The sequence below is a fragment of the Tetranychus urticae genome, chromosome 1, assembly GCF_039701765.1.
Source record: "Tetranychus urticae isolate SD_2017Ah chromosome 1, NJAU_TeUrti_SD_1.0, whole genome shotgun sequence".
Classification (NCBI taxonomy): domain Eukaryota; kingdom Metazoa; phylum Arthropoda; class Arachnida; order Trombidiformes; family Tetranychidae; genus Tetranychus; species Tetranychus urticae.
The window spans coordinates 15,917,180-15,937,269 of NC_142958.1; the positions used below are offsets into that span (position 1 = coordinate 15,917,180).

General features: G+C 32.2%; 2 protein-coding genes and 1 long non-coding RNA gene across 3 annotated transcripts; all 3 read left to right on the forward strand.

Moving 5' to 3' along the window:
* Nucleotides 1-1,172: 1,172 nt before the first annotated feature.
* LOC107370280 (metabotropic Glutamate Receptor) lies at nucleotides 1,173-11,926 on the forward strand. The gene is made up of 6 exons (XM_015938276.3): nucleotides 1,173-2,059; nucleotides 5,363-5,979; nucleotides 6,054-6,209; nucleotides 6,743-7,033; nucleotides 9,257-9,503; nucleotides 10,748-11,926. Exons 1-6 carry the CDS (start codon nucleotides 1,390-1,392, stop codon nucleotides 11,002-11,004), a joined length of 2,238 nt encoding a protein of 745 aa, XP_015793762.2. The 5' UTR covers nucleotides 1,173-1,389; the 3' UTR covers nucleotides 11,005-11,926.
* Nucleotides 2,577-3,265, forward strand: LOC149094661 (uncharacterized). Its single transcript, XR_016197761.1, has 2 exons — nucleotides 2,577-2,752; nucleotides 2,856-3,265. It is a non-coding gene; the product is annotated as an uncharacterized LOC149094661 (long non-coding RNA).
* Nucleotides 11,927-17,358: 5,432 nt separating the features above from the next.
* LOC107370270 (solute carrier family 60 member 2-like) lies at nucleotides 17,359-19,682 on the forward strand. Its single transcript, XM_015938258.3, has 4 exons — nucleotides 17,359-17,755; nucleotides 18,161-18,319; nucleotides 18,464-18,856; nucleotides 18,922-19,682. Exons 1-4 carry the CDS (start codon nucleotides 17,548-17,550, stop codon nucleotides 19,470-19,472), a joined length of 1,311 nt encoding a protein of 436 aa, XP_015793744.1. The 5' UTR covers nucleotides 17,359-17,547; the 3' UTR covers nucleotides 19,473-19,682.
* Nucleotides 19,683-20,090: the final 408 nt, after the last annotated feature.

Consider the following 20,090-nt stretch of genomic DNA (forward strand, 5'->3'; position numbering starts at 1 on the left):
TGACTGATTAGAAGGATAGACGAATAAGTTATAAATCTGATTCATTTTATAACTGGGTTTCATCATTGGATTATGTGTATCATCATGAAGATGGTTAACTTTCATATTGTTTTCACCATAATTTGGCTTCTTTTGCATTTCATTAATCTCAATAAAATATTATGCTTCAATTGAAATTCAACTTGATATTATCATTATATGATGTATAATGTGCAATGGATATTTTTACCTTTCAATTCAACCTGAAACGTAGAAATATTTTTTTCCAGTTGATGTACAAAAGTTTTTTTCATTTATTCATCAGATAATACATTGAATTGAACCTGTTTTTCCCTAGCTTTCATTTTCTCAATTTCATTTGCCTTGAGCAGTTTAACTGAAACTGATTACTGACGATTACTTTGATACATTAGTAATTTGAATGTTGAATAAATACAATAATGTGATGATGCCAGGAAAGCCATTTGAAGAGATTTTTTTCCTTTTCCTTTCTGCTTTCAAGCTTCATTCTTGACACCCATTCAGATTGTTCAATCATTTTTCAACATTTCCAGATCCAATGCTTTGATTTTGTATTCCTGTTGACTGGGAGTTTTGTTTCGCCTCTTTTCTGGTTAATTGTTGATAAGCTTTACTGTCAAAAATGATTATCATTGTTGAAAAGCTGTGGAAGTGTAACAATGAAAATGTTATTAGATAAAATTGATGTCGGCGTCATTTTTACCTTGATTAACTTGATTCCTTGTTTACCCAATCAATGAAAATGAAAAATCAATTTTCACTCCAATCAATCAAAGAGTGTAAAAGGTAATTTAATAAGGAAAGCAGAGGAGAAACGTTTTTTTAGGCAGCTTTACTTTTCCTTTTCTTGCCATAACCAAAATTCAATCACAATTTGATGATGATGATAATTTGATAAAAAGCGAGAGATGAAATATTTTTGAAATTTGATCAAAAAAGACCTGAAAGAAAAGGAGAGAAAAAAAGAAAGTGATGAAAGTTTAAATTGTGAAAGTGAATTCAATCTTTTACGCTTCTTCTCAATGAATCAAAACAATTTTAGTTTAGACATTTCGATTAAAATTTTCAATTGAATTCAACCAAAGATGAATATGTATTAATTCAGAGAAATGAACGTAGAATGAATTTCGTATAAACTGTTTTCTTACATTTTACTTGATTTTACAGATATCTTATGCATCCACATCAACTGCCCTCTCTGACAAGAAGAGGTATGAATTTTTTGCACGAACTGTTCCGCCAGACAAATACCAGGCTAGAGCATTAGTTGATTTCATCGAGCATTTCAACTGGACATATGTGAGCCTGATAAGCTCGGAGGGACAGTACGGTGAGTCTGGAAGCAGTGCCTTTCGAACCCATGCTCGAATGAGAAACATTTGTTTTGCTATACAAGAAAAGGTTGTCCAATCTGCCAATGATACGGAATATGATCGAATCATTGAGAGTCTTAAGCGCAAGTCGACTGCTCGAGCAGTGGTTCTCTTCCTTCGAATGGAGGATGCCAAGGGTCTCTTGAAAGCAGCTAAACGTGCCAATGTGACCAACAGTTTTACCTGGGTTGCTGCTGATGGCTGGGGTAAGGAGATGAAGGTTGTTCAGGGTGTTGAAGATGTTGCTCTTGGAGCCATTACTGTTGAATTATCATCCACTGTGATACGTGAGTTTGACGACTATCTGTTGAAGTTAAATGTTAAAAATAACCGTCGTAATCCGTGGTTTAAAGAGTTTTGGCAAGAAACTTTTAAATGTGACCTTGCACCCCGATCCTTATTGACATCCATGTCTTCTTATAAAGCAAGAGAAACTGATAATGAATATACTGCTTGCTCACCTCATTTAAGCTTACGTGATGTAACAGATTATCGTCAAGAGTCGAAGGTTCAATTTGTCATTGACGCTGTCTATGCTTTTGCTCATGCAATTCACAATGCATGGTTAACATTGTGCTCAGGTAAAGGAACCATTTGTCCTGAACTCAGGGAACTGGATCCAGAAGTTTTCTACAAACATTATCTTCTCAATGTGGCATTTACAGGTTAGTCATTTCACCATCCAATGTCGTTCTCATAACAGATTCAATACAAGAGGTTAAAGTTGATTCAAATTCATCAATCACAAATTATAAAATCAAAAGAAAAAACACCAATTATGAAATTAAAACAAAAACCAAAGAAAAATTAGTTAATTTTTCATTTTAAATCAAGTCACATGAGAAAATTTGCCGCCTTGATGACATATGATCACAAGAGTCTAGAAAATTCAAAGGCGCCCGACACCACGCATGCTCTAGTACTTGATCTTTTTGCGACCATTTAAAAAGTTGAGGAACTTTACTTTTATTATTTGATTTTTTCATGATGTTTTTCATTCATTGCAGACAAAATTTTCGATAAAAAATATCAAGTCTTTGAACAAGAAATCAGAAATAGTTGCTTAAAATTTTTAAAGTTGTTCTGCATTTCCCGCCTTTGCATTTCTAGACTCTTGTCACATGATCAAAGGTTTAAAAATTATGAAGCAAGAGTTGTTTTTTAAACCGTTAGTTGCTTTATTTTTCTAGAAACGACTTTCTGTTTAAAACATGTTATTATTCAGTTAAATTAATTTGTGTTTACAGTTTTTAATTTTCATCAGTTTTCGTTAAACCGTTTCATTAAGGATAAAGATTATGTGATAAGCTATGATTATTCAAGATGTAATGGCGAAGAAAGTTTTTCAATTTTCCAGGGTAATTATGCTATAAGATTGGAAATAGTAAGTTTTAATGTCTTTTGATTCTTTTGGTTTTATTTTTTCATTCATTTCTTTTTCACTTTTTCTTCTAAATTTAGCTTTTCTAAATTAGACTGTATTGTCTTTGGGTACCCTACGATGTTATCAAAAGGCTAATGTTAACTTTAAAAAGTTGTGCTGAATGGCTGATAATTTACATGCTCTTAGGTCAGATGAAATAAACAGAAGGAAACAGAAATCAATGGCAATAATTTGGACGGGTCATTGGTTAACTTTTCTTTTATCCTGAATTCATCTTTCCTATCTGTTTCCTGTCGTCACCATCATTATTCCAAGTCAGTCATTTCAATGAGGAAACTTGAGATCAACATTCAGAGTAGAGGCAAGGATCAAAGACAACAAATAAATGTGAATAAACGTTGAATGAATTGAAACCAAAATGTTGTGGATTGTATTATAAGGAGATGCTACTGTTTTTGTAAATGAAAAGAGGGAAGATGCAAAAGCAGACGGAAAAATCATCATTCTTGTTATTCTCGTTCACAATACTTTTATCAAGTGTATAGTATAATAGTTGTAGCTGTTGGATGCTACTCATGCTAACTTTAGAGAAGTAAAGAGAAAGAGAACGAGAAAGAGAGACAGATTAATGGTTGTACTATTATCATGATTCCCTGTAGATGAAAAGAAAACCTGAAGCAAGAAAAAATGGAGAAGGAAAAGATATTGTCCTGATTATAAAAGGATTGATTGTCTTTGAATTACCTGATATTAAAGCCAACCAGAGATGGGCAACATTTTCATAGTCAAAGAGATTCAACAATCAATGAGAAGGAAGATTGGAAAGGATGAAAGCAGGGAAATACCTTCTTCAAGAATCATCCATTCTCTTTTATCTGATTCTTTATGAATTTCAGTGCATCGTAGTAAATCCAATGGATTTAGTTCAATCAGTTTATTAAGACCACAAGAGGAAAAGGAAACTTGTGTCCATCGAGTCAATTGATTAAGTTAATGCTGTTGATGAACAAGACAGGAGCTAAAAATTATTTATTTCATCTTAATTCTGCCCATATTTCAAATGGTATACTTAATTGCTTAGCATGTGTCCCAAGCAACTTCAAATTTCAATCAAATGCTGAGGAATCCTTAATTTCTAGAATTACGGTTAATCTACTAAAGCTGACATCTTTTCTTTTGATTTAGTTTAAGCAGATTGAAATCAGTATTTTGAGCAGAAAAGCTTATCCTCTACGAAATTGCTTTCTAGGCGATTTTGCTATTTTAGCGTTTTCAGCATCCTGATCTTAATTTCACCTTATTGATAGTGAAAAAACAATTCCAACTGATTTTGGACATTTCGGTTTTTTATTAAGTTTTCTTTTTTGGTAACATTGATAACAATCATGAAACAGTTAAAATCTGTTCAGAGTTGAACTATCATGCAGTGATTTATGATTGTTATCAGTGAAAGCTCAACATCTTTAGTTAAGATTAAACTGTTTACAATTGTGATCTTTTTTACAACTTTAACAACAAATGATGTTAAAATAAATCAGATTGTGTGTGTTAAAAGACATGAACATTTAGTTAACCACTCAAATTAGTGATTGTCATTGATTTGATAAATTGAGTGTTCTCATGAACAGAAAACATTATTTACTAAATTGAGTTGATATTGAGCTCATTTTTATCCACTTTTACATGTATTTATTTCTTTTTTCACCTTTTTCCAGGATTGAGGCTACTGATATTCCAATGAAAAATAATCGATAAGAATAAATCTCATGTATGCTCGCAACGACATGAGTGACTTCAGTACAAAACGAGAGGAAAATCAAATCGATCACAAATTTAAAAAAGAAATGAGTAAAAAGCGAGAAAAAATTACATATTCGATGAGTTATTTTCCCTTGTTAGTATGATTCTTGGAGATTCCGTTTTTCTCAATTCTTTTCGTTACTTAAATGTTAACTTGTAATTTTTCCTGATGTTATCAAAAAACTACCAGAGGTTCAAGAAAGTGTTTCCAGCTGACTTGATGTTAAGTGTTCATCTTTGGTCAGCCATAGCACAGCATGTAAATCTTGTAAGATTCGTCCATGATTTTTCCAACCTCTGAATTCATGAAAATATGATTTGATCTATTGATAAATAATTGAATCTATTATTTGGAAATTTCCAATCAAAAAAGGTTTGGAAAGCTTGACAAATGTAAAGTTACTAAAGTTTAATACAGTTATTTCCTGGCAAAGAGCTTGAGTATTTGTTAAGTATCAATTCAAGAAAATCGATGAATTAAATTGTCGAAACTTTCATGAATTATTTTCTCTAGAAATCGAGAAACATCAACTTATTGATTTGAATTTTCTTTAAAGTCTTTGCTAAAAAAGTGACTTATTTTGTTCACCATCGCCATCTCACGAAGAAAATGTTTAATCTAATGAAGAGTGACTTGCTGTTTTTTTCCCTAACCAAATTAGATTGATTGAGGGATTATTGAAAATCTTCATGTGACATTGAATCAAATCTCTAACACATTTTACCCTTCAAATTATAATATAAATCATTCAGCTAATATTTTCTCATGTATTTTGTTTTTCAGATTTGGAAGGCTCTGAGGTTAGATTTGATGAATGCGGTGATGGACTTGGACGTTATAATATATTCAATTTTCAAAGTTTGGATTCCAATTCAAGTACATATGGATACGTTCGGGTGGGCCAATGGCGAGATAATGAGCTAAACATTAAAGAGAATACAATTATCTGGGATTCCTTTAGTTCTCAAGAAATACCTACTTCAGTTTGCTCTGAGCCCTGTAAAGTAGGCGAGATTAAAAAAGGTGGTGATCTCTCTTGTTGTTGGATTTGCCAAGAATGTAAACCATGGGAGATAGCGGTCAATGAAACTTCATGTGTTCCCTGTGATGTGGGAATGTGGCCATTCCCCAATAAATCGAGTTGCTTCGAACTACCTCTTAAATATATTCGTTGGTACCAACCTTATGCATTTATACCCATGTCCATTGCCATTATTGGGATTATCACGGTTCTTTATCATTTCACTATTTTTATTCAACACGTAAATACTCCCATTGTTAAAGCTTCAGGACGTGAACTGTGTTACGTTTTATTGGCTGGAATCGCCTCTTGTTACGTTATGGCTTTCATAATACTCACCAAACCAACTTATGCTACTTGCCTTATTCAAAGGCTCGGGGTAAGATTTGCTCAAATTAATCTCCTCTTACAATCTGATCCAAAAATTTAATTGAATCTCGTTTTTCCCAAAAGATCGGTGTCTGCATATCAATGATCTATGGAGCAATATTGACCAAAACCAATAGAATATCTCGTATCTTTCATAGTGCCCGACGATCAGCTCGTCGACCTACATATATCAGTCCAGTTTCTCAACTTTGTATAACTGGTATAATTGTTTTCATTCAGGTAAATATAATTTTCCTTCCTCCTGCTTGTGCGTTATCTAAAATCCTGATAAATGTTTGAAGGGAGAGCCAAATGACCAGAAATGGGATTGAGTTGATTCTTATCTATTGAACAAACATGTTACAGGATTAATGAAGTATTAAAATCCGATCAAAATTAAGATCTAGTCTGAGTAGCGGTGGATCAATAATTTGATTAAAGCTGCATAAGAATGAAACTTTCTGCCACTTAAAGAATCAAATTTTGATTCGAATGGTTAATTTTCATAAGATGAACCTAAAAAATAGCAAGTTCTAATAGCATTAAAATCTTAAGTTAAATATCTTCCAAACTTACCGTATCCGCGTACTCTTATTGATCGCTGCATTACTGAGAGCACCGTGACATCATACACACAGATAGGGTATCTAAAATTTCTGGTCAATTTATGGCGTTATTTGAGTTTAAGAGACTCATTTTTACCTTCAAACTTATTCACAGTCATCTATCTAATTTTGTTTGTCCGAAAACATTAATTTATTTATTTTTTACAGATTTGTTTAAATATTTTATGGTGTATTGTTGAAGTACCTGGAGTAAGACATGAAGTATCAGAGAAACGTGATGTAGTGGTATTAAAATGTGCTGTAACCAAAAATAGTGTCCTCGTTAGCCTTATTTATGGTTTTGTTCTGGTTGCTACATCAACCTATTATGCCTTCAAGACCAGAAAAATACCAGAAAATTTTAATGAAACCAAATTCATTGTTTTTACCATGTATGCCACTTGTATTATATGGATAGCCTTTCTTGCCATCTATCTTTCAACTGAAAATAATTTTGAGGTAAGTAAACAAATTGCTTGGAGTAACAAGCTACCAGATTAGTTGCACACAACCATCATCATGAAATTTCACCTTTCCTCCCATTCCACTTCCTTGTGTCCAACAAATTTCTTTAACCTTAATCTCATCTATTTCTCATCATGGACAGGGATAAGAGGTTTCCTAAATTACTGGTCAATATAACATAATTATTATCAACCATAATACCAATGAGATAATCAAAAGATCAAGTTTAGTCTTTAATATGGGTAAAAAAGCGACTATACTGATTTGATCCGGGTCTCATTCAATAAACTAGTTAACTTGAGTATTTTATTACATGAATGATTCTGAAGAGCCATTGATTATCTGGATATAAAACCATTTGAATATCATTTAAACATGACCTTAAATAAACTGTCCCAAAGGACAAGACAATTTAATCTGCCGGTTAATTTCACCATTTTCAATTCATTGGTCCAACTTTCCAATTCAAGTTTCTTGCATTTTCCAAATTTAATTGATCAAATTGGGAAAATTTGACCTTTTCAACCAAAAAATGACCCAAATTGTATCCAACGAAAAGCTGCAATTGTTTATTAACGTTGCCTTGGTTTGAAAAGACAAAAAATGACGATTCAAGTCAACCCAAAATGTATTCAATGCAAGTCTAGATTCTCATCATCTATCTGTCTGATGATTATGATCCAATGTCAACAGTTAATGAACCAATAGCATGTTCAAATCATCTTTCATGAACAGATATACGACAATAAAAATAATCATCATGAGTTTGTCTCAAAATAAATAGAAAAAATTTTGTCCCCAAGAAGAAATAAAATGTGAAAGAAGGAATAAGATGGAGAAGAAAAAAGGGAAAAGAGTTACTCATCCTGTCCAAGATGAACTCTCAAAAAGATGATGAAGATGTGATCCGTTAACCCATTATGCCTTGATACTTGCTCAATTTATCAATGGTAAACAAACAAAGTTCTCATATATTTTGTTGTTGCTGTTGCTGCTTCATCATCATCATCATCTTGATCATATTTTTCCTCCTTTTGTTACTTTCCATTATTTCTGTTGGGTCCGATTTTGTCTTGATAATTTATCTGAAATACACTCCCCAATGAGACTTCCCAATGATTTTGCTTTCCAACTTTTTTCTTCTTCTTCTTCTGATTATCTAGAAATCTGTTTCCTTCAGAATTGCATCGCAATAACCAAAAAACAATCACAATCAATATATAAATGATGACTTAACATGTAAAATTGTGTGGTCGATTCGCATTTACATTGAAATGAGGAAAAATCTTGATGGTTAAACCAATTGTTGACCATTTATGAACTTATTGATATAAATCGCAATCGTTTTTCAATTTAATGATTGTTGTTGAAGTTGTTGAAATGCTTTGAACTCAAGATTAGCTTTGTTACGGTAAAGCCAAGAGCAACTCCAAATTGACTTAATTTATGACAAGATATAATTAACCAGGTTGATTAATTTCTCATTGGGCTTTTTGTTTATGTGCTCATTGGATTACATTTAATGACTTGCTCAACAGTCAAAATTAATGATAATGGTTCACCATTTAACAACCATTTTACCATAAAGTCAAGAACAAAAATGATAACCATCAATTTAAACAGTTAATTGTTTCACGTTTTAACAATGGTTCAATATCATGTATTACATGGATTGAGATATTGAAAAATGTAAACTTGAAATGTTGATCAATAATTTTGGTGGCAAAAAAGGTCAATTTTAAATGTCTAAACAAGGTTGACTAAATCAGATTCAAGAATCATTGAAGATTGTCAATCTAATTGTTGATGCTTTCAATCAGCCTTAATCAAGTAAAGTCTTATTGCATATGATGAGGTAAAAGAGTAGATTCTTGAATTACATTTAACCAAATGGAAACCAATTAATGAGTTATTTCAATCTAATCAGAGGTAATACAAATGTACTGAACAAAGCATCAATCTTGAATCTCATTTTGTTTAATTTATTTGCTGATTTTTTCCCTTTCCTAGTTTGCTATTTATCTACTCAAATTTAGTTAACCTTTCCCTTTATGTTGAATATTAAATTGGTTTGGTTGTAGTCAAATTGATGTTAACCGTTATAATGATGATGGTAAAGTGAATTGTTAATCATCGAGAATGTTATTGTTTCGCTCAGTTTTTTTACTCATTTACTAATGTTTGTTATTTTTCTTCTTCTTCTTCTTCTTCCCTCAGATTCAATTGACAACATTAGCAATGTCACTAACATTAAGTGGTTATGTTTGTTTGATTTGTTTATTTTCACCCAAAATTTACATTATACTTCGACATCCAGATAAAAATGTCCGCAAGTTAACAATGAATAGTGGGACTTACAAGAAAGGACCCTCAGGATCAGGTTATCCTCAAGAGACTCCACCACCTTATTCACCAGGACCATCAAATTCAGCACCTAATCGAAGCTTGCCTCCAACCTCGTATGGTAAGTGGTTTTACTTGTACAGTAAATCCTCGGTTAATGCATAACTCAGTTAATGCATAAAACAGCTCCACCTATTGTTAATTAGTCATTAATAGTCTAATTTTTAGTGTAAAATTTGATGAAAAAACAACGCCATCTTTCTGATTTTTGCTGGAAGCTTAACCCACATTTTTATGCATTAACCGAGGACTTACAGTATTGATATTGGCCAGTCTTGCAACTTGAGGTTAAAAACTTGAGCTTATTCCATCTTCAGTTTGGTGTTGCTTTTAAAGTGCTCCTGGTTCAGTTGCAGTTATTAATATATCCAAATATACTCTCATTATCATAGATAAATTGGTAAAATCACGAATAATACTATTCACATTTGATTTGATTATGCAGCAATCAAAGGAAGAAGCAAGAAATTATTCCAACTCAATTCAGACATTAACTTTGGATAAAAACTTAAACCTTTCAAGCCTTTAATGTTTACATTTTGAGGTTTCATCAAATCTTTCTTGTTTCTCCTTCCAGTCATTCACTCATTGACTTGATCAATATTTAACCATAATGGTCTAGTCTTGGTTAAATTAGATTATGTTGAAATGGTAATTTCATGAACAGGTTTAAGACATACGAAAGGAAAGGGTTTAATTGTAAACCATTGCAATAACATATTCGCTTTTTAAGTGATTAGCTTAAAATGTTCACTTCTACTATTGTAGAGATTAAATTGCTGTCTGTAATTTAGACCAAAACGATCCCTCGAGTTTGCGTGCCTTTACTTGTTTACATTTTAATGAACGAAATTATTTTCTTGTTGATTTAAACAATAAAAACTTAATCAAAATTAATTTAAATAGTTCTGTAGCCTCTGTGTTTGTAATCTTGCAGTTAAATTTGATTAAAAACACAAAATTCCCAATTAATACAGTGTTGCTACGAATTGCTTGGAGACTCTCTTTCCAAAGATTGAACTCAAAACAAATATGAATAACCAGAGATCAGAGCAGAACAAGTTGGAATTTGATTATAATAGAAACAAAACATGAACTAAAACAATACTGAAATTACATTATACATCAAAATTGTAAATTGTAAATCAAAAATGATTGAAAACGAAATTAAAATGTTAGCTAAGTGAGTTTTGATCTTTGATCAATTTTAAATCAAACCTAGAAAAGTTGCAACTAGAGTTGAATATCAATCTTTTAATCATAAATTGCTTACGATTCTAATGCATTAATTTGTTTCATCAACAGGAGCTTGCAATGATCAGCCAAGCTTTTCATCTTCTGGTGGAGTGGTCAAGAATCGTGGTAAAGGTAAAAAGAAACGGTCAAGTTTAACTGGTCTCGATGATAAAGGGATTCTTATTAAAGATGATAGTCAAGCTCTTCCATTGACTGAGATTAAACGAGATAATGGTAAACCAAATGGTGACGACGAGGATGCTGCAAGTGACGAAGAGGAAGATGAAGAGGAAGATGCCAAAGATGATAGTTCAGCTGTATTGTAAATAACAAACGGAATAGCAATATTAAAGAGTAACAAGCAATATTCACTCAACAAGCGACCATTTTAATTCATCAAACTGAATCTCAAGTCAACCTTGCGTTAAATAACAATAGCAAGAGTTACATCAATATCACCACAATAATAATAGTAATAATCATCATCTTTAACCATCTCTCATCTGCCTCTTCCAGATCTGTTTTTGCTTTTGATAAGCCAACCTTACTCTCTCTCTCTTTCTCCCCTTTCGATTCAATTTTTATCATTAACCTGATCATCCAATGTCAGACCAAGTACTTTTATCAATTACATCTATTCTTAAAGATGTCTATGTATCTGTATTTTTGCCATTTCCTTTCTTTATTCTCTTTTCTCTTGTTGATCTATCATCAACAATTCAATTATTTAATTATGCCAAGACAATAATGGTGAGAGAGAAGTAATCATCAATGACGACCAGAATCAACGTTTTCATCCGCTTTCGCATGGAGTGAACAACATTGCCCACGGCGTCTGTGGATTAAACACCCAAACCAACATTTTCATCATCACCAACCTAATTACCAAAATCATCAACGTCATGGACATCATCAAACCTTTTCATAATTAACATGCATATCGTTATCAAAACATTCCCAACTCAAAGATTATTCAACCCCAAAAAAGGATAATTAACTTATCATTCTCATAATCACACCAGAAGCAGCAAAAGTATCATTCACTTCACCAATATTTCCTTAATCTAAGCACAAATTGAAACCGGAATCTACAATTTTGCTGTTGAAACAGCAATCAATGTCTAAATCAATCAAAAATATAAAAAAAACAACTCAACTCAAGTTCGAGTTTTTGTTGAGTTTGTGAATCACAAATAACAAAAACGCTTTTTTATCAACTCAATTAATATTAGACATTTTTTGATTTAATTTTCGACTCAAATTATTACGGTTTAAATTGAAATCAATCAGTTGACGGAGTCAACTATTAAATTTATTAAAATGGCAATCGAATAGAAAAATGTTACAAGTGAAAGTAAATGGATCGATCTCTACGAATAAATAATCAAAATCAGTTTGATATGAATATTATTTATCGAAGTCTATGTTACTTTTAGATCTTGTGATCTATGAGTTGACTCAAGAAGCCGATAGTCTGCATTCGTCGATTTGCTTGGTTTTTTATTAATCAATATTTACATAGCCGGGACATGCAACGAACAACATGCTTAGACTTTGTTTGCATGTAGACATAATAATGTTTACGTTTAATGCATTTGTAATTTATGGCGCACAGCTAATAGAAAGTTATATTTTATCTAGACTTGACTTCACGAACTATCATTGTTCGATATCTATAAATATTTGAATGTAACGGCAACATACCAAAGTGTGCAAAGTTTTTTTCTAACAAAAGACAGCCAGTGTCATCTATTATTGGAAAAAATCAACTCTTTAACCTCATGAAAAAGTTTTCGAAAAAAGGTTCGAGAAATTGAAATCGAATAATTTGAAAGATTTTGAACCAGTCGAATCGAATTTCGGTAGTAAGGTTTGGCACTAAATTTGTCGATATAAAACATATGTATTGTAAAGGAATAAAAAATTGCGCCGAATAACTTTTATTTGAAAGTTAGTAAAATACATTGTATCATTAGTTATCATTACGAATACTATATTTCAATGCTTCATTTTTCTTAACAAGCATTCCTTTAATGGTTTAATATCACCAAAATTATTGGTTTCAATATGATACAAGATTAGCTGTTCTGTTCATTAGCTTTAGCTTATTCTTTTATTATCATTTCTACTCTGGTGATGTCTTTTCAGAATCTCCATCGGATCTGAGGCTTATGTCAGCCAGCCTTTCCTTACTCCTGAGAGTAGCTTTTTTATTCCTAGTCAGTATACTGGGTATTTTTATCCTTGACGATCGTTCGTGCTGCTAGTTCGAGAACCGAATCTTTAATCAAAATGAGAAGTCAAATCTTGATTATCTTCGGTCAGAAGAATTCCCGAAATTGGAGAATCATAAATTCGAACTCTCAAGGTTACTCAACTATGCGACCTCCAATTTAAATTTCAAGGCTCAATTCAAGTCTACTTTGATTAATTTTTCATATTGATTGTGAAGCAGCATCAATCGATGAAGTCTCGAAGAAGATTTTTTATTCAAGATTATTGAAGAATTGTTTTGTCACCCTTTTGGTGCATATTCTAATCCTTGATAAATATCTCTGAGTTCAACCGTTAGTCTTGTAACGACACAAGTTAGTCCCGTATTGCCGCTATTGCTGGCAGTGTTTTACAGATACTCGACACTGTCAACCAAAATTATGCAAACATTGAAAACAAAAATGATTTTCATCGATTTTGTTCCAGACGTGTTTTTATTACATTAGCTTTCGTTAGCATTGATAAATACAAAAGCATGGGCTGTTAATAAATGGTAAAGGGTACATTATAAACCTCAACAATTTTAGGCTAGCCAAAGTATAGAAGTTCAATTATTGAATTGATACTTGTGCATCTTTTATTGAACATTATGATGCTGCTTTTTAAATCTTAATCAATCTTTGTTACAATTTTTAACTTGTTCAATTCATCAATCACTTCACTTGACAATTTTATCCAAAATTTGTTTGTAAAGATTGAAAAATTCAAACGCAGTTTTCATTATGATCGATAATTTATTTTCAAAAAGATCATACCATGACCCTGAAGAAATCTACAATTCTAATTGCATCTTAAACTAATCAATTATTGATAGAACTTTATTCTCTTTTGAAATAAACATTGGTTGAAAATAATGCTAATAACTGAATGTCTCTACAGGTATACGGATATAAAATAAAAAATGAATTTGTGTTCTTTTATGAGATTCATTACAAAATCTGTTGAAAGATCACCCAACAAAATAATCTATTATGCATGTATTATATTGAATTGATTGATCGACTTTAGCTAAAAATTTGCTAATTTTACCCTGATTCAATGCAAATGATTCAGTCTGATCAGATCATATTTTACTATAAAAGGTGAAATTATAAAGATTGAAAAAAGTTACTCGTTATAAACTTGAAATGTGCGAAAGCGGTTTAAGCATCGAATTCATGGTTGACCATAAACCAAACGGAATATTAGCTCATTCCCTTCAAACGGCAAGTAAAACTAGATTAATATTGATTCAAGTGGGGACCTTGTTATCATTTTTAGATAGCATGTATCACTACATGCATATTAAATCGGTAAAAGGTGATATCTTTCTCTTTTTGAGTTTCTCCTGGAATAATCTTCATAAAGTTTTCTACTTCTTTATTGGATTCTATCTGATATGGAAGCGGTCAAACTACAACGAGTTCATCAACTATTTGGATAGCGAAATCAGCATACGATGTCAACGTCCAACGATAAAAAAATTTATCCGGAAAAACCGAAAGTTCTTCTCAATGTATCTGATATCATACACATTGTATCTATCAATGTTCAGTTTGTATTTAGCTTATCATGATTATCTAAAAACAAAGTCACTCTACCAAATGGCAATGACTTTTGCCATTGAACTTTGCAAAGCCCTGCTTCATATGAGTAATCTTGTTTTTGTTCAGTTCATCGTCGAATCTTGTCTTTATGCACAAGTTTATTTCAAAATTGTGCATCAAGATATAAACTGTTTGAAAAGTTCAACTAGTCATATAAATGCTGAACAAATTTATAAAGTTCGTAAGTTTTTTTGTGGGCTGCTTGAGAAAACACGAAAACTTGACTTGTTATTTGGATGGGTTTTGCTTGGCTTTTACTCATTCTGTTTCCTAAAACTACAATTATCTTTGGCAGTGATTATTGATGGGGTCGGTCGACCTTTTCGAACCATGCTATTTATCTGTGAATCCATGACACTAATCATAGTAACATACCATGTCGTTTACATTTCTCATTTGTCAGATAAATGCTTTGATCCTGTTTATTCACTATCATACAAGTTGAATTCCTTACAAGCAAAGAACGAAGTAAGCTGTTGAATTGGTTTTTAATGGGATTATATTTTGAACTCTACAATTTTTGTAACCTACAGTACTGTACCCACTTAATTTCTGGTGAACTGACTAGTCACGAAAACTTTTATGATTCTGTCTACGCAACGTTAAACTAGATGTTTCAGACCTAAACAGCATGCTTTATCCAGTTTAGCTAAGGATCCAGTGGGGAGATGTATAGTTCAGAGGGCTTAAGCTCTGGTTGGAGCTACTACAGTTCGCCAAAGTCATGACTTGGCTAGATTCAAAGGCTAACCTCAAGATGCAAGACATGACATAACATATGAAGGATAACAGTCTTATCGCACACGTAAACTCATTAGGCTACCCATTTTTAAAAATTTTGTTTGTCGTCATCTATTGGACAAGTAAAACTTATATTGAAAATCTGCTCTTTCGGTAATATTGAAAGGTTTCAAAGATGTCAGTCCAACAAAACAAATGGGTACAGTACTGTAAATGGTTTGTTCAAACCATTCATGAAATTAGACAGGATTTAAAAAGATTATTGATCAATAATAAGTTTTAGTAAAATCTTTAGTTTTACTTAATTGTGCTTGATTTTTTCATTATTTATGTCCTAACTTTGCTTTCACTTTCTGAAAGGTACAATTGCTACTGGATCACATTGGACACTCTAATGCTGGCCTAACATTACTAAAAGTTGTTCCCATTACACCGACATTTGTCACTTCAATAGTCAGTCTGACTCTGACCATTGTAACAGCTTTTCCAAGCCTCTTGGAACTGATAAAACCTAGTTAACTATGGTTATTCGCCGTCGACAAATTAGCTCATTGAGATTCCATATATTTCATTGAATTTCTCCTTGGACCCGGAAAGGCTAATCAAGCAATCACACTCGCACCTCCATCTTAATTAATCAATAATCACGTCACTAGATACTCGAGCCATGATAATCTACATGTATTATCTAATAAAATTAAGTTAAGCACAAAACTGCACAGCTATGTAAAAAGATCGGTTAGGTAATATGAAATTAAAATTATTGAATCAATCAATATTCTCATTATACTCTTAAAATTTTAAATTTCATTAAAACCAAGTACAGGGTGTTCAGAAATTGTCCGGGAACTTTTTTTCTAAATATATTTTGAGAAAAATATTTCTTAATCTTAATTTTGGTTTATAGTTGATCCATAACGAAAAGGTAATTTTCTGAAACCATGCTCAAAATTCTAAGACCTTGCATACGGATCCACACAGGGAAAAGCACTCTTTGATAGCCTCAATAGCGCTTTTTCTCCATAAACTAAATCGTTGATTCATTGGATGAAGTTGATATGCTTTTGCTTTCTAGAGGGATTTCATGTCTTTTGGCGATAATTTGATGATTTTGGAGGCCTTTTCTGGTTGAGCAATGCTATTTGAAAAAATTAGCATTATATTAGCATGCAAATCGCCGAAATTTTTTTGTAAAATTTTTTGTGTTTAAATGGCTTGAAAATTTACCTTTGATCTAGAAATCAAGAAAATCAAAATCAAAATCAAATGGCATTCATATTTTTGCTTAGAATCCAAAAAAAGTTCCCGAACAATTTTTGAACACCCTGTACATATACTGTATATGATTTCCACCTGATATTGCCATTAATAAAGAGTAAGCTTTCCATATCAATTTAGTAACTGATTTCAAGATTGAAATCATGAAAGAACGCCGCTTGACAGATAGTGTGAATAAGCTGTTCCAAGAGAATCTCATTGTCTCAGCGCTTACTGGATGCTACATGTATTTTTTGTTTTTCAATATTAACCAACTTGAGTTCATTATCTGTGTACTGAAAATTGAGCAAATGTATCCCTAATAAAAATGGAAATAAAAGTTATTCCAAGGAGTCTCATGATCTCAGTCCTTGCTGTATGATTAATTTATCATATTATTGAATTATTCTTCACCTGCTGACGATGAGAACTCGATAAGTTTTAAATAGTATATAAAGATATGGCAAAACAAAAGACGTTACCGTTTAATCAAGATCAATGCTGTTTTTTCATTGACAATGACGTTAAATACAATTCCATGAAAAGGGAACTGCAAATATTAATAATTGTTCATCCATGTGAGTGTAATAAAGTAATTAAATGATCACACTCGTAGTCCTGAGCAGACAACTTTTATAATATAATAATAACATATTAGTTGTTTGGGATTGATGTTTAACAATATACCAAAGCATCGCATTATCAGAAAGAGAACAGTTCAGAACTTCTCCGCCTTAACGAAGTTAACGTTACACGGAGTTGTATCACATTTTCAACCAGTTTATATTAAATCAGATTCTTCTTCATCTCTTCATTTAAACTTCGAATTGATCAACTGAAATTACGTTTGTATCAAATGCAGAGATATAATAGGTATAAGACTTAAAAGTAAAGTCCATAACTTAAAGGTTGAGTGAAAACTGGAATTAGTTGGAATTCATTTCTGCCTCGCTAGACGATTCCAATTTAGCTTTACTAACGTCTTATTAACCGATTCAACAGAAGACAGAAATGAACTTCTTTGCATATTTACGATTGTATAAGATACAATTAGTTAAAACGATAAACTGTTTCATCACTTTTTTGTGCCTTGGTGGTTGCAGTACGTTACTTGGATCTTCTTTACTGGACATTCAAATACGAGTTAGAAAACCTTTCGATGTAGTTACTGGCCTAGTTCCTAGTCGGTCAATTGGTTACATGATTGGCGGAGTAGTTGGTAAGTCGAACCATGATTCTTTTTTTTCTGTAAAATTTTATTTGACTTCTTATCGTCTTTGATTGCCATCTGAACTTATACCTGACTGTAAGAGTTTTTGCGATGGACTGTGATTATCAATAGATCAGAATAGCTTCTAGTCTCAGATGATGCACTGTTCTACATTAATCTATTCTAAAAAATTTATCAGCTCACTTAGAGTGAATCTAATGATTTCTTGCCTGATACTCGAAATGAATGGCTTTGTCGAATAGTTGATGTTTCAGCAACCATTTTTGAATAAGGCTTATATACAGTACCATTTTTCGGCACCGATAAATTTTCGTTTTAAGCAAATCTTTAAGCATTCACAGATATTCACTAACTCATTTCGATTCATTTTTTGACTTTTTTTTGTGTATTCAGCTGGTTTTCTTGAAGGAAAAATCGAGCCAAATTGCGCTATGGGCTTTGCAGCTCTCTTTGGATCAATTGCTATTGGTTTAGCTCCATGGTTCACCACATTCAATCCAATCTATGCGTGTTTCCTTTTTTCCGGATTCTCCTCAGGAATACTTGATATATGTAAGTTTGAAGTTTTATTACCATTGATCATTGTCTCGACTTTTTTGCATGATATTCAAAAATATGTAATATTTTGCATAAAATATTGTTCCATCTTTTTGTCAATATGCATAACTTTCATTTAATACTTTTCTGTTTGTTAAGTCTGTAACGCTTACGTTTTCAATATTTGGGGTGATCAAGTGGCATTTTATATACAAATTTTACACTCATCTTTTGGCCTTGGTTCACTTTTAACACCTTTGATTGCTCGATCTTTTTTGTTGCCATCAACCAATGAAAGTCTTTCTGATGAAGCCATTTTTGCGCTTTACTCTCCTGACGACGTCAAAGTTCAATATGCTTTCATGATTATTGCTGTGACATTATTTTGCATCTCGTTTGGTTATGCAATATTTTATTTTATTGACAAATCCAGAAAGCAAATTGAAGTACCAAAGGAAGAGCCTGATAAACAGAAGCCTTGGAAAAAGTATTTATGCATCGGCATTGCTGGTCTCATTGCTAACTGCTCTTTTGGTATTCAAATGATTGTTGGTAAGTGTCGATATGAGACTATTATTCCACATGAATCGAACTAATTGATTGAAAATTGACTTTAGGTTCCCTGGCTCCAGCATTTTCAGTCAAAGCTGATATTCACATGACAAAACAAACTGGAGCAGCTTTGGTCTCAGTCTTTTGGATTTGCTATACATTTTATCGTTATGTTCACATTGGTATTGCCAAGATATTCAAAGAACGAAAAATTTTATATTGTAGCTACTTATTGACTATTGCCGGTGCTTTAGTGATGATTCCTCATGCTGCTCGTTACTCTGAATGTACATGGATCTCAATCATTTTACTCGGAATCGGCTATTCACCAACATTCACAGCTTCTTTGGCCATTTTACAAGAATATTTTTACTTATCAAATCGTTTACTCTCAGTCGTCTATTTTTTTGGTACCGTTGGTGAATCAATTCATCCATGGATCTTGACATTCTTCATGAACACTAAACCCATTGCATTCACGTATTACCTTGGCATTATCTCAGTAGTTCAAGTTTTTGCATGTTTCAGTCTAAACATGATTTGTGATAAAATCTTTAAGAAAGAAGATAGAAGAGATGTGAGTCGAACAGGTTCGATTCGATCGTACGCACGCTAAATTTGAATAAGGTCCAGGTTGAGTTTAGACCCTAACAATGAGAATTTTTAATTTTTGATTTTTATCCGTTTAGACTAACACTGTTTTGGCTAAGCGAGCTTCAGTTGAAAAGGTTCAAAAAAGGTTTTAGCTACTCTCAATTGAACCTTTCCAACAATTTGTAATCTTTGCAAAGTTATCTTTGAAAATAAAGAATCTGAAAACGTTAAATTACTCAACAGTGTTATACAATAAATCGCAATCTACTTCAACTCACAGGTTCAGACGAACCAGATTCCTGTTAAACCCATAGTCAGATAGATTACATCAAATCTACAGATAACAATTTTATCCTTTTATTGTACGTGATTATTTAATGCAGCTCTTAGTTGCTCAGTATTTCATATAAAATTTGATTCCAAGTTATTCAACTTCAACTCTATTTGTTATGTTGCTAAACCCTGTTACATATGAAATGAAAATCATTACAATGAATCAGAATACAGCTCAACTTTGGCATCGACAAAAGATTTGGTTAAAAAGTGTTGCAGTCAATTTGAAAGGTGTTTATGCGATTAAAAGTGTTTCTTTCTCACAGGAAATCTTGTATACCAATAAACAGGTAAATTCATTAAATCA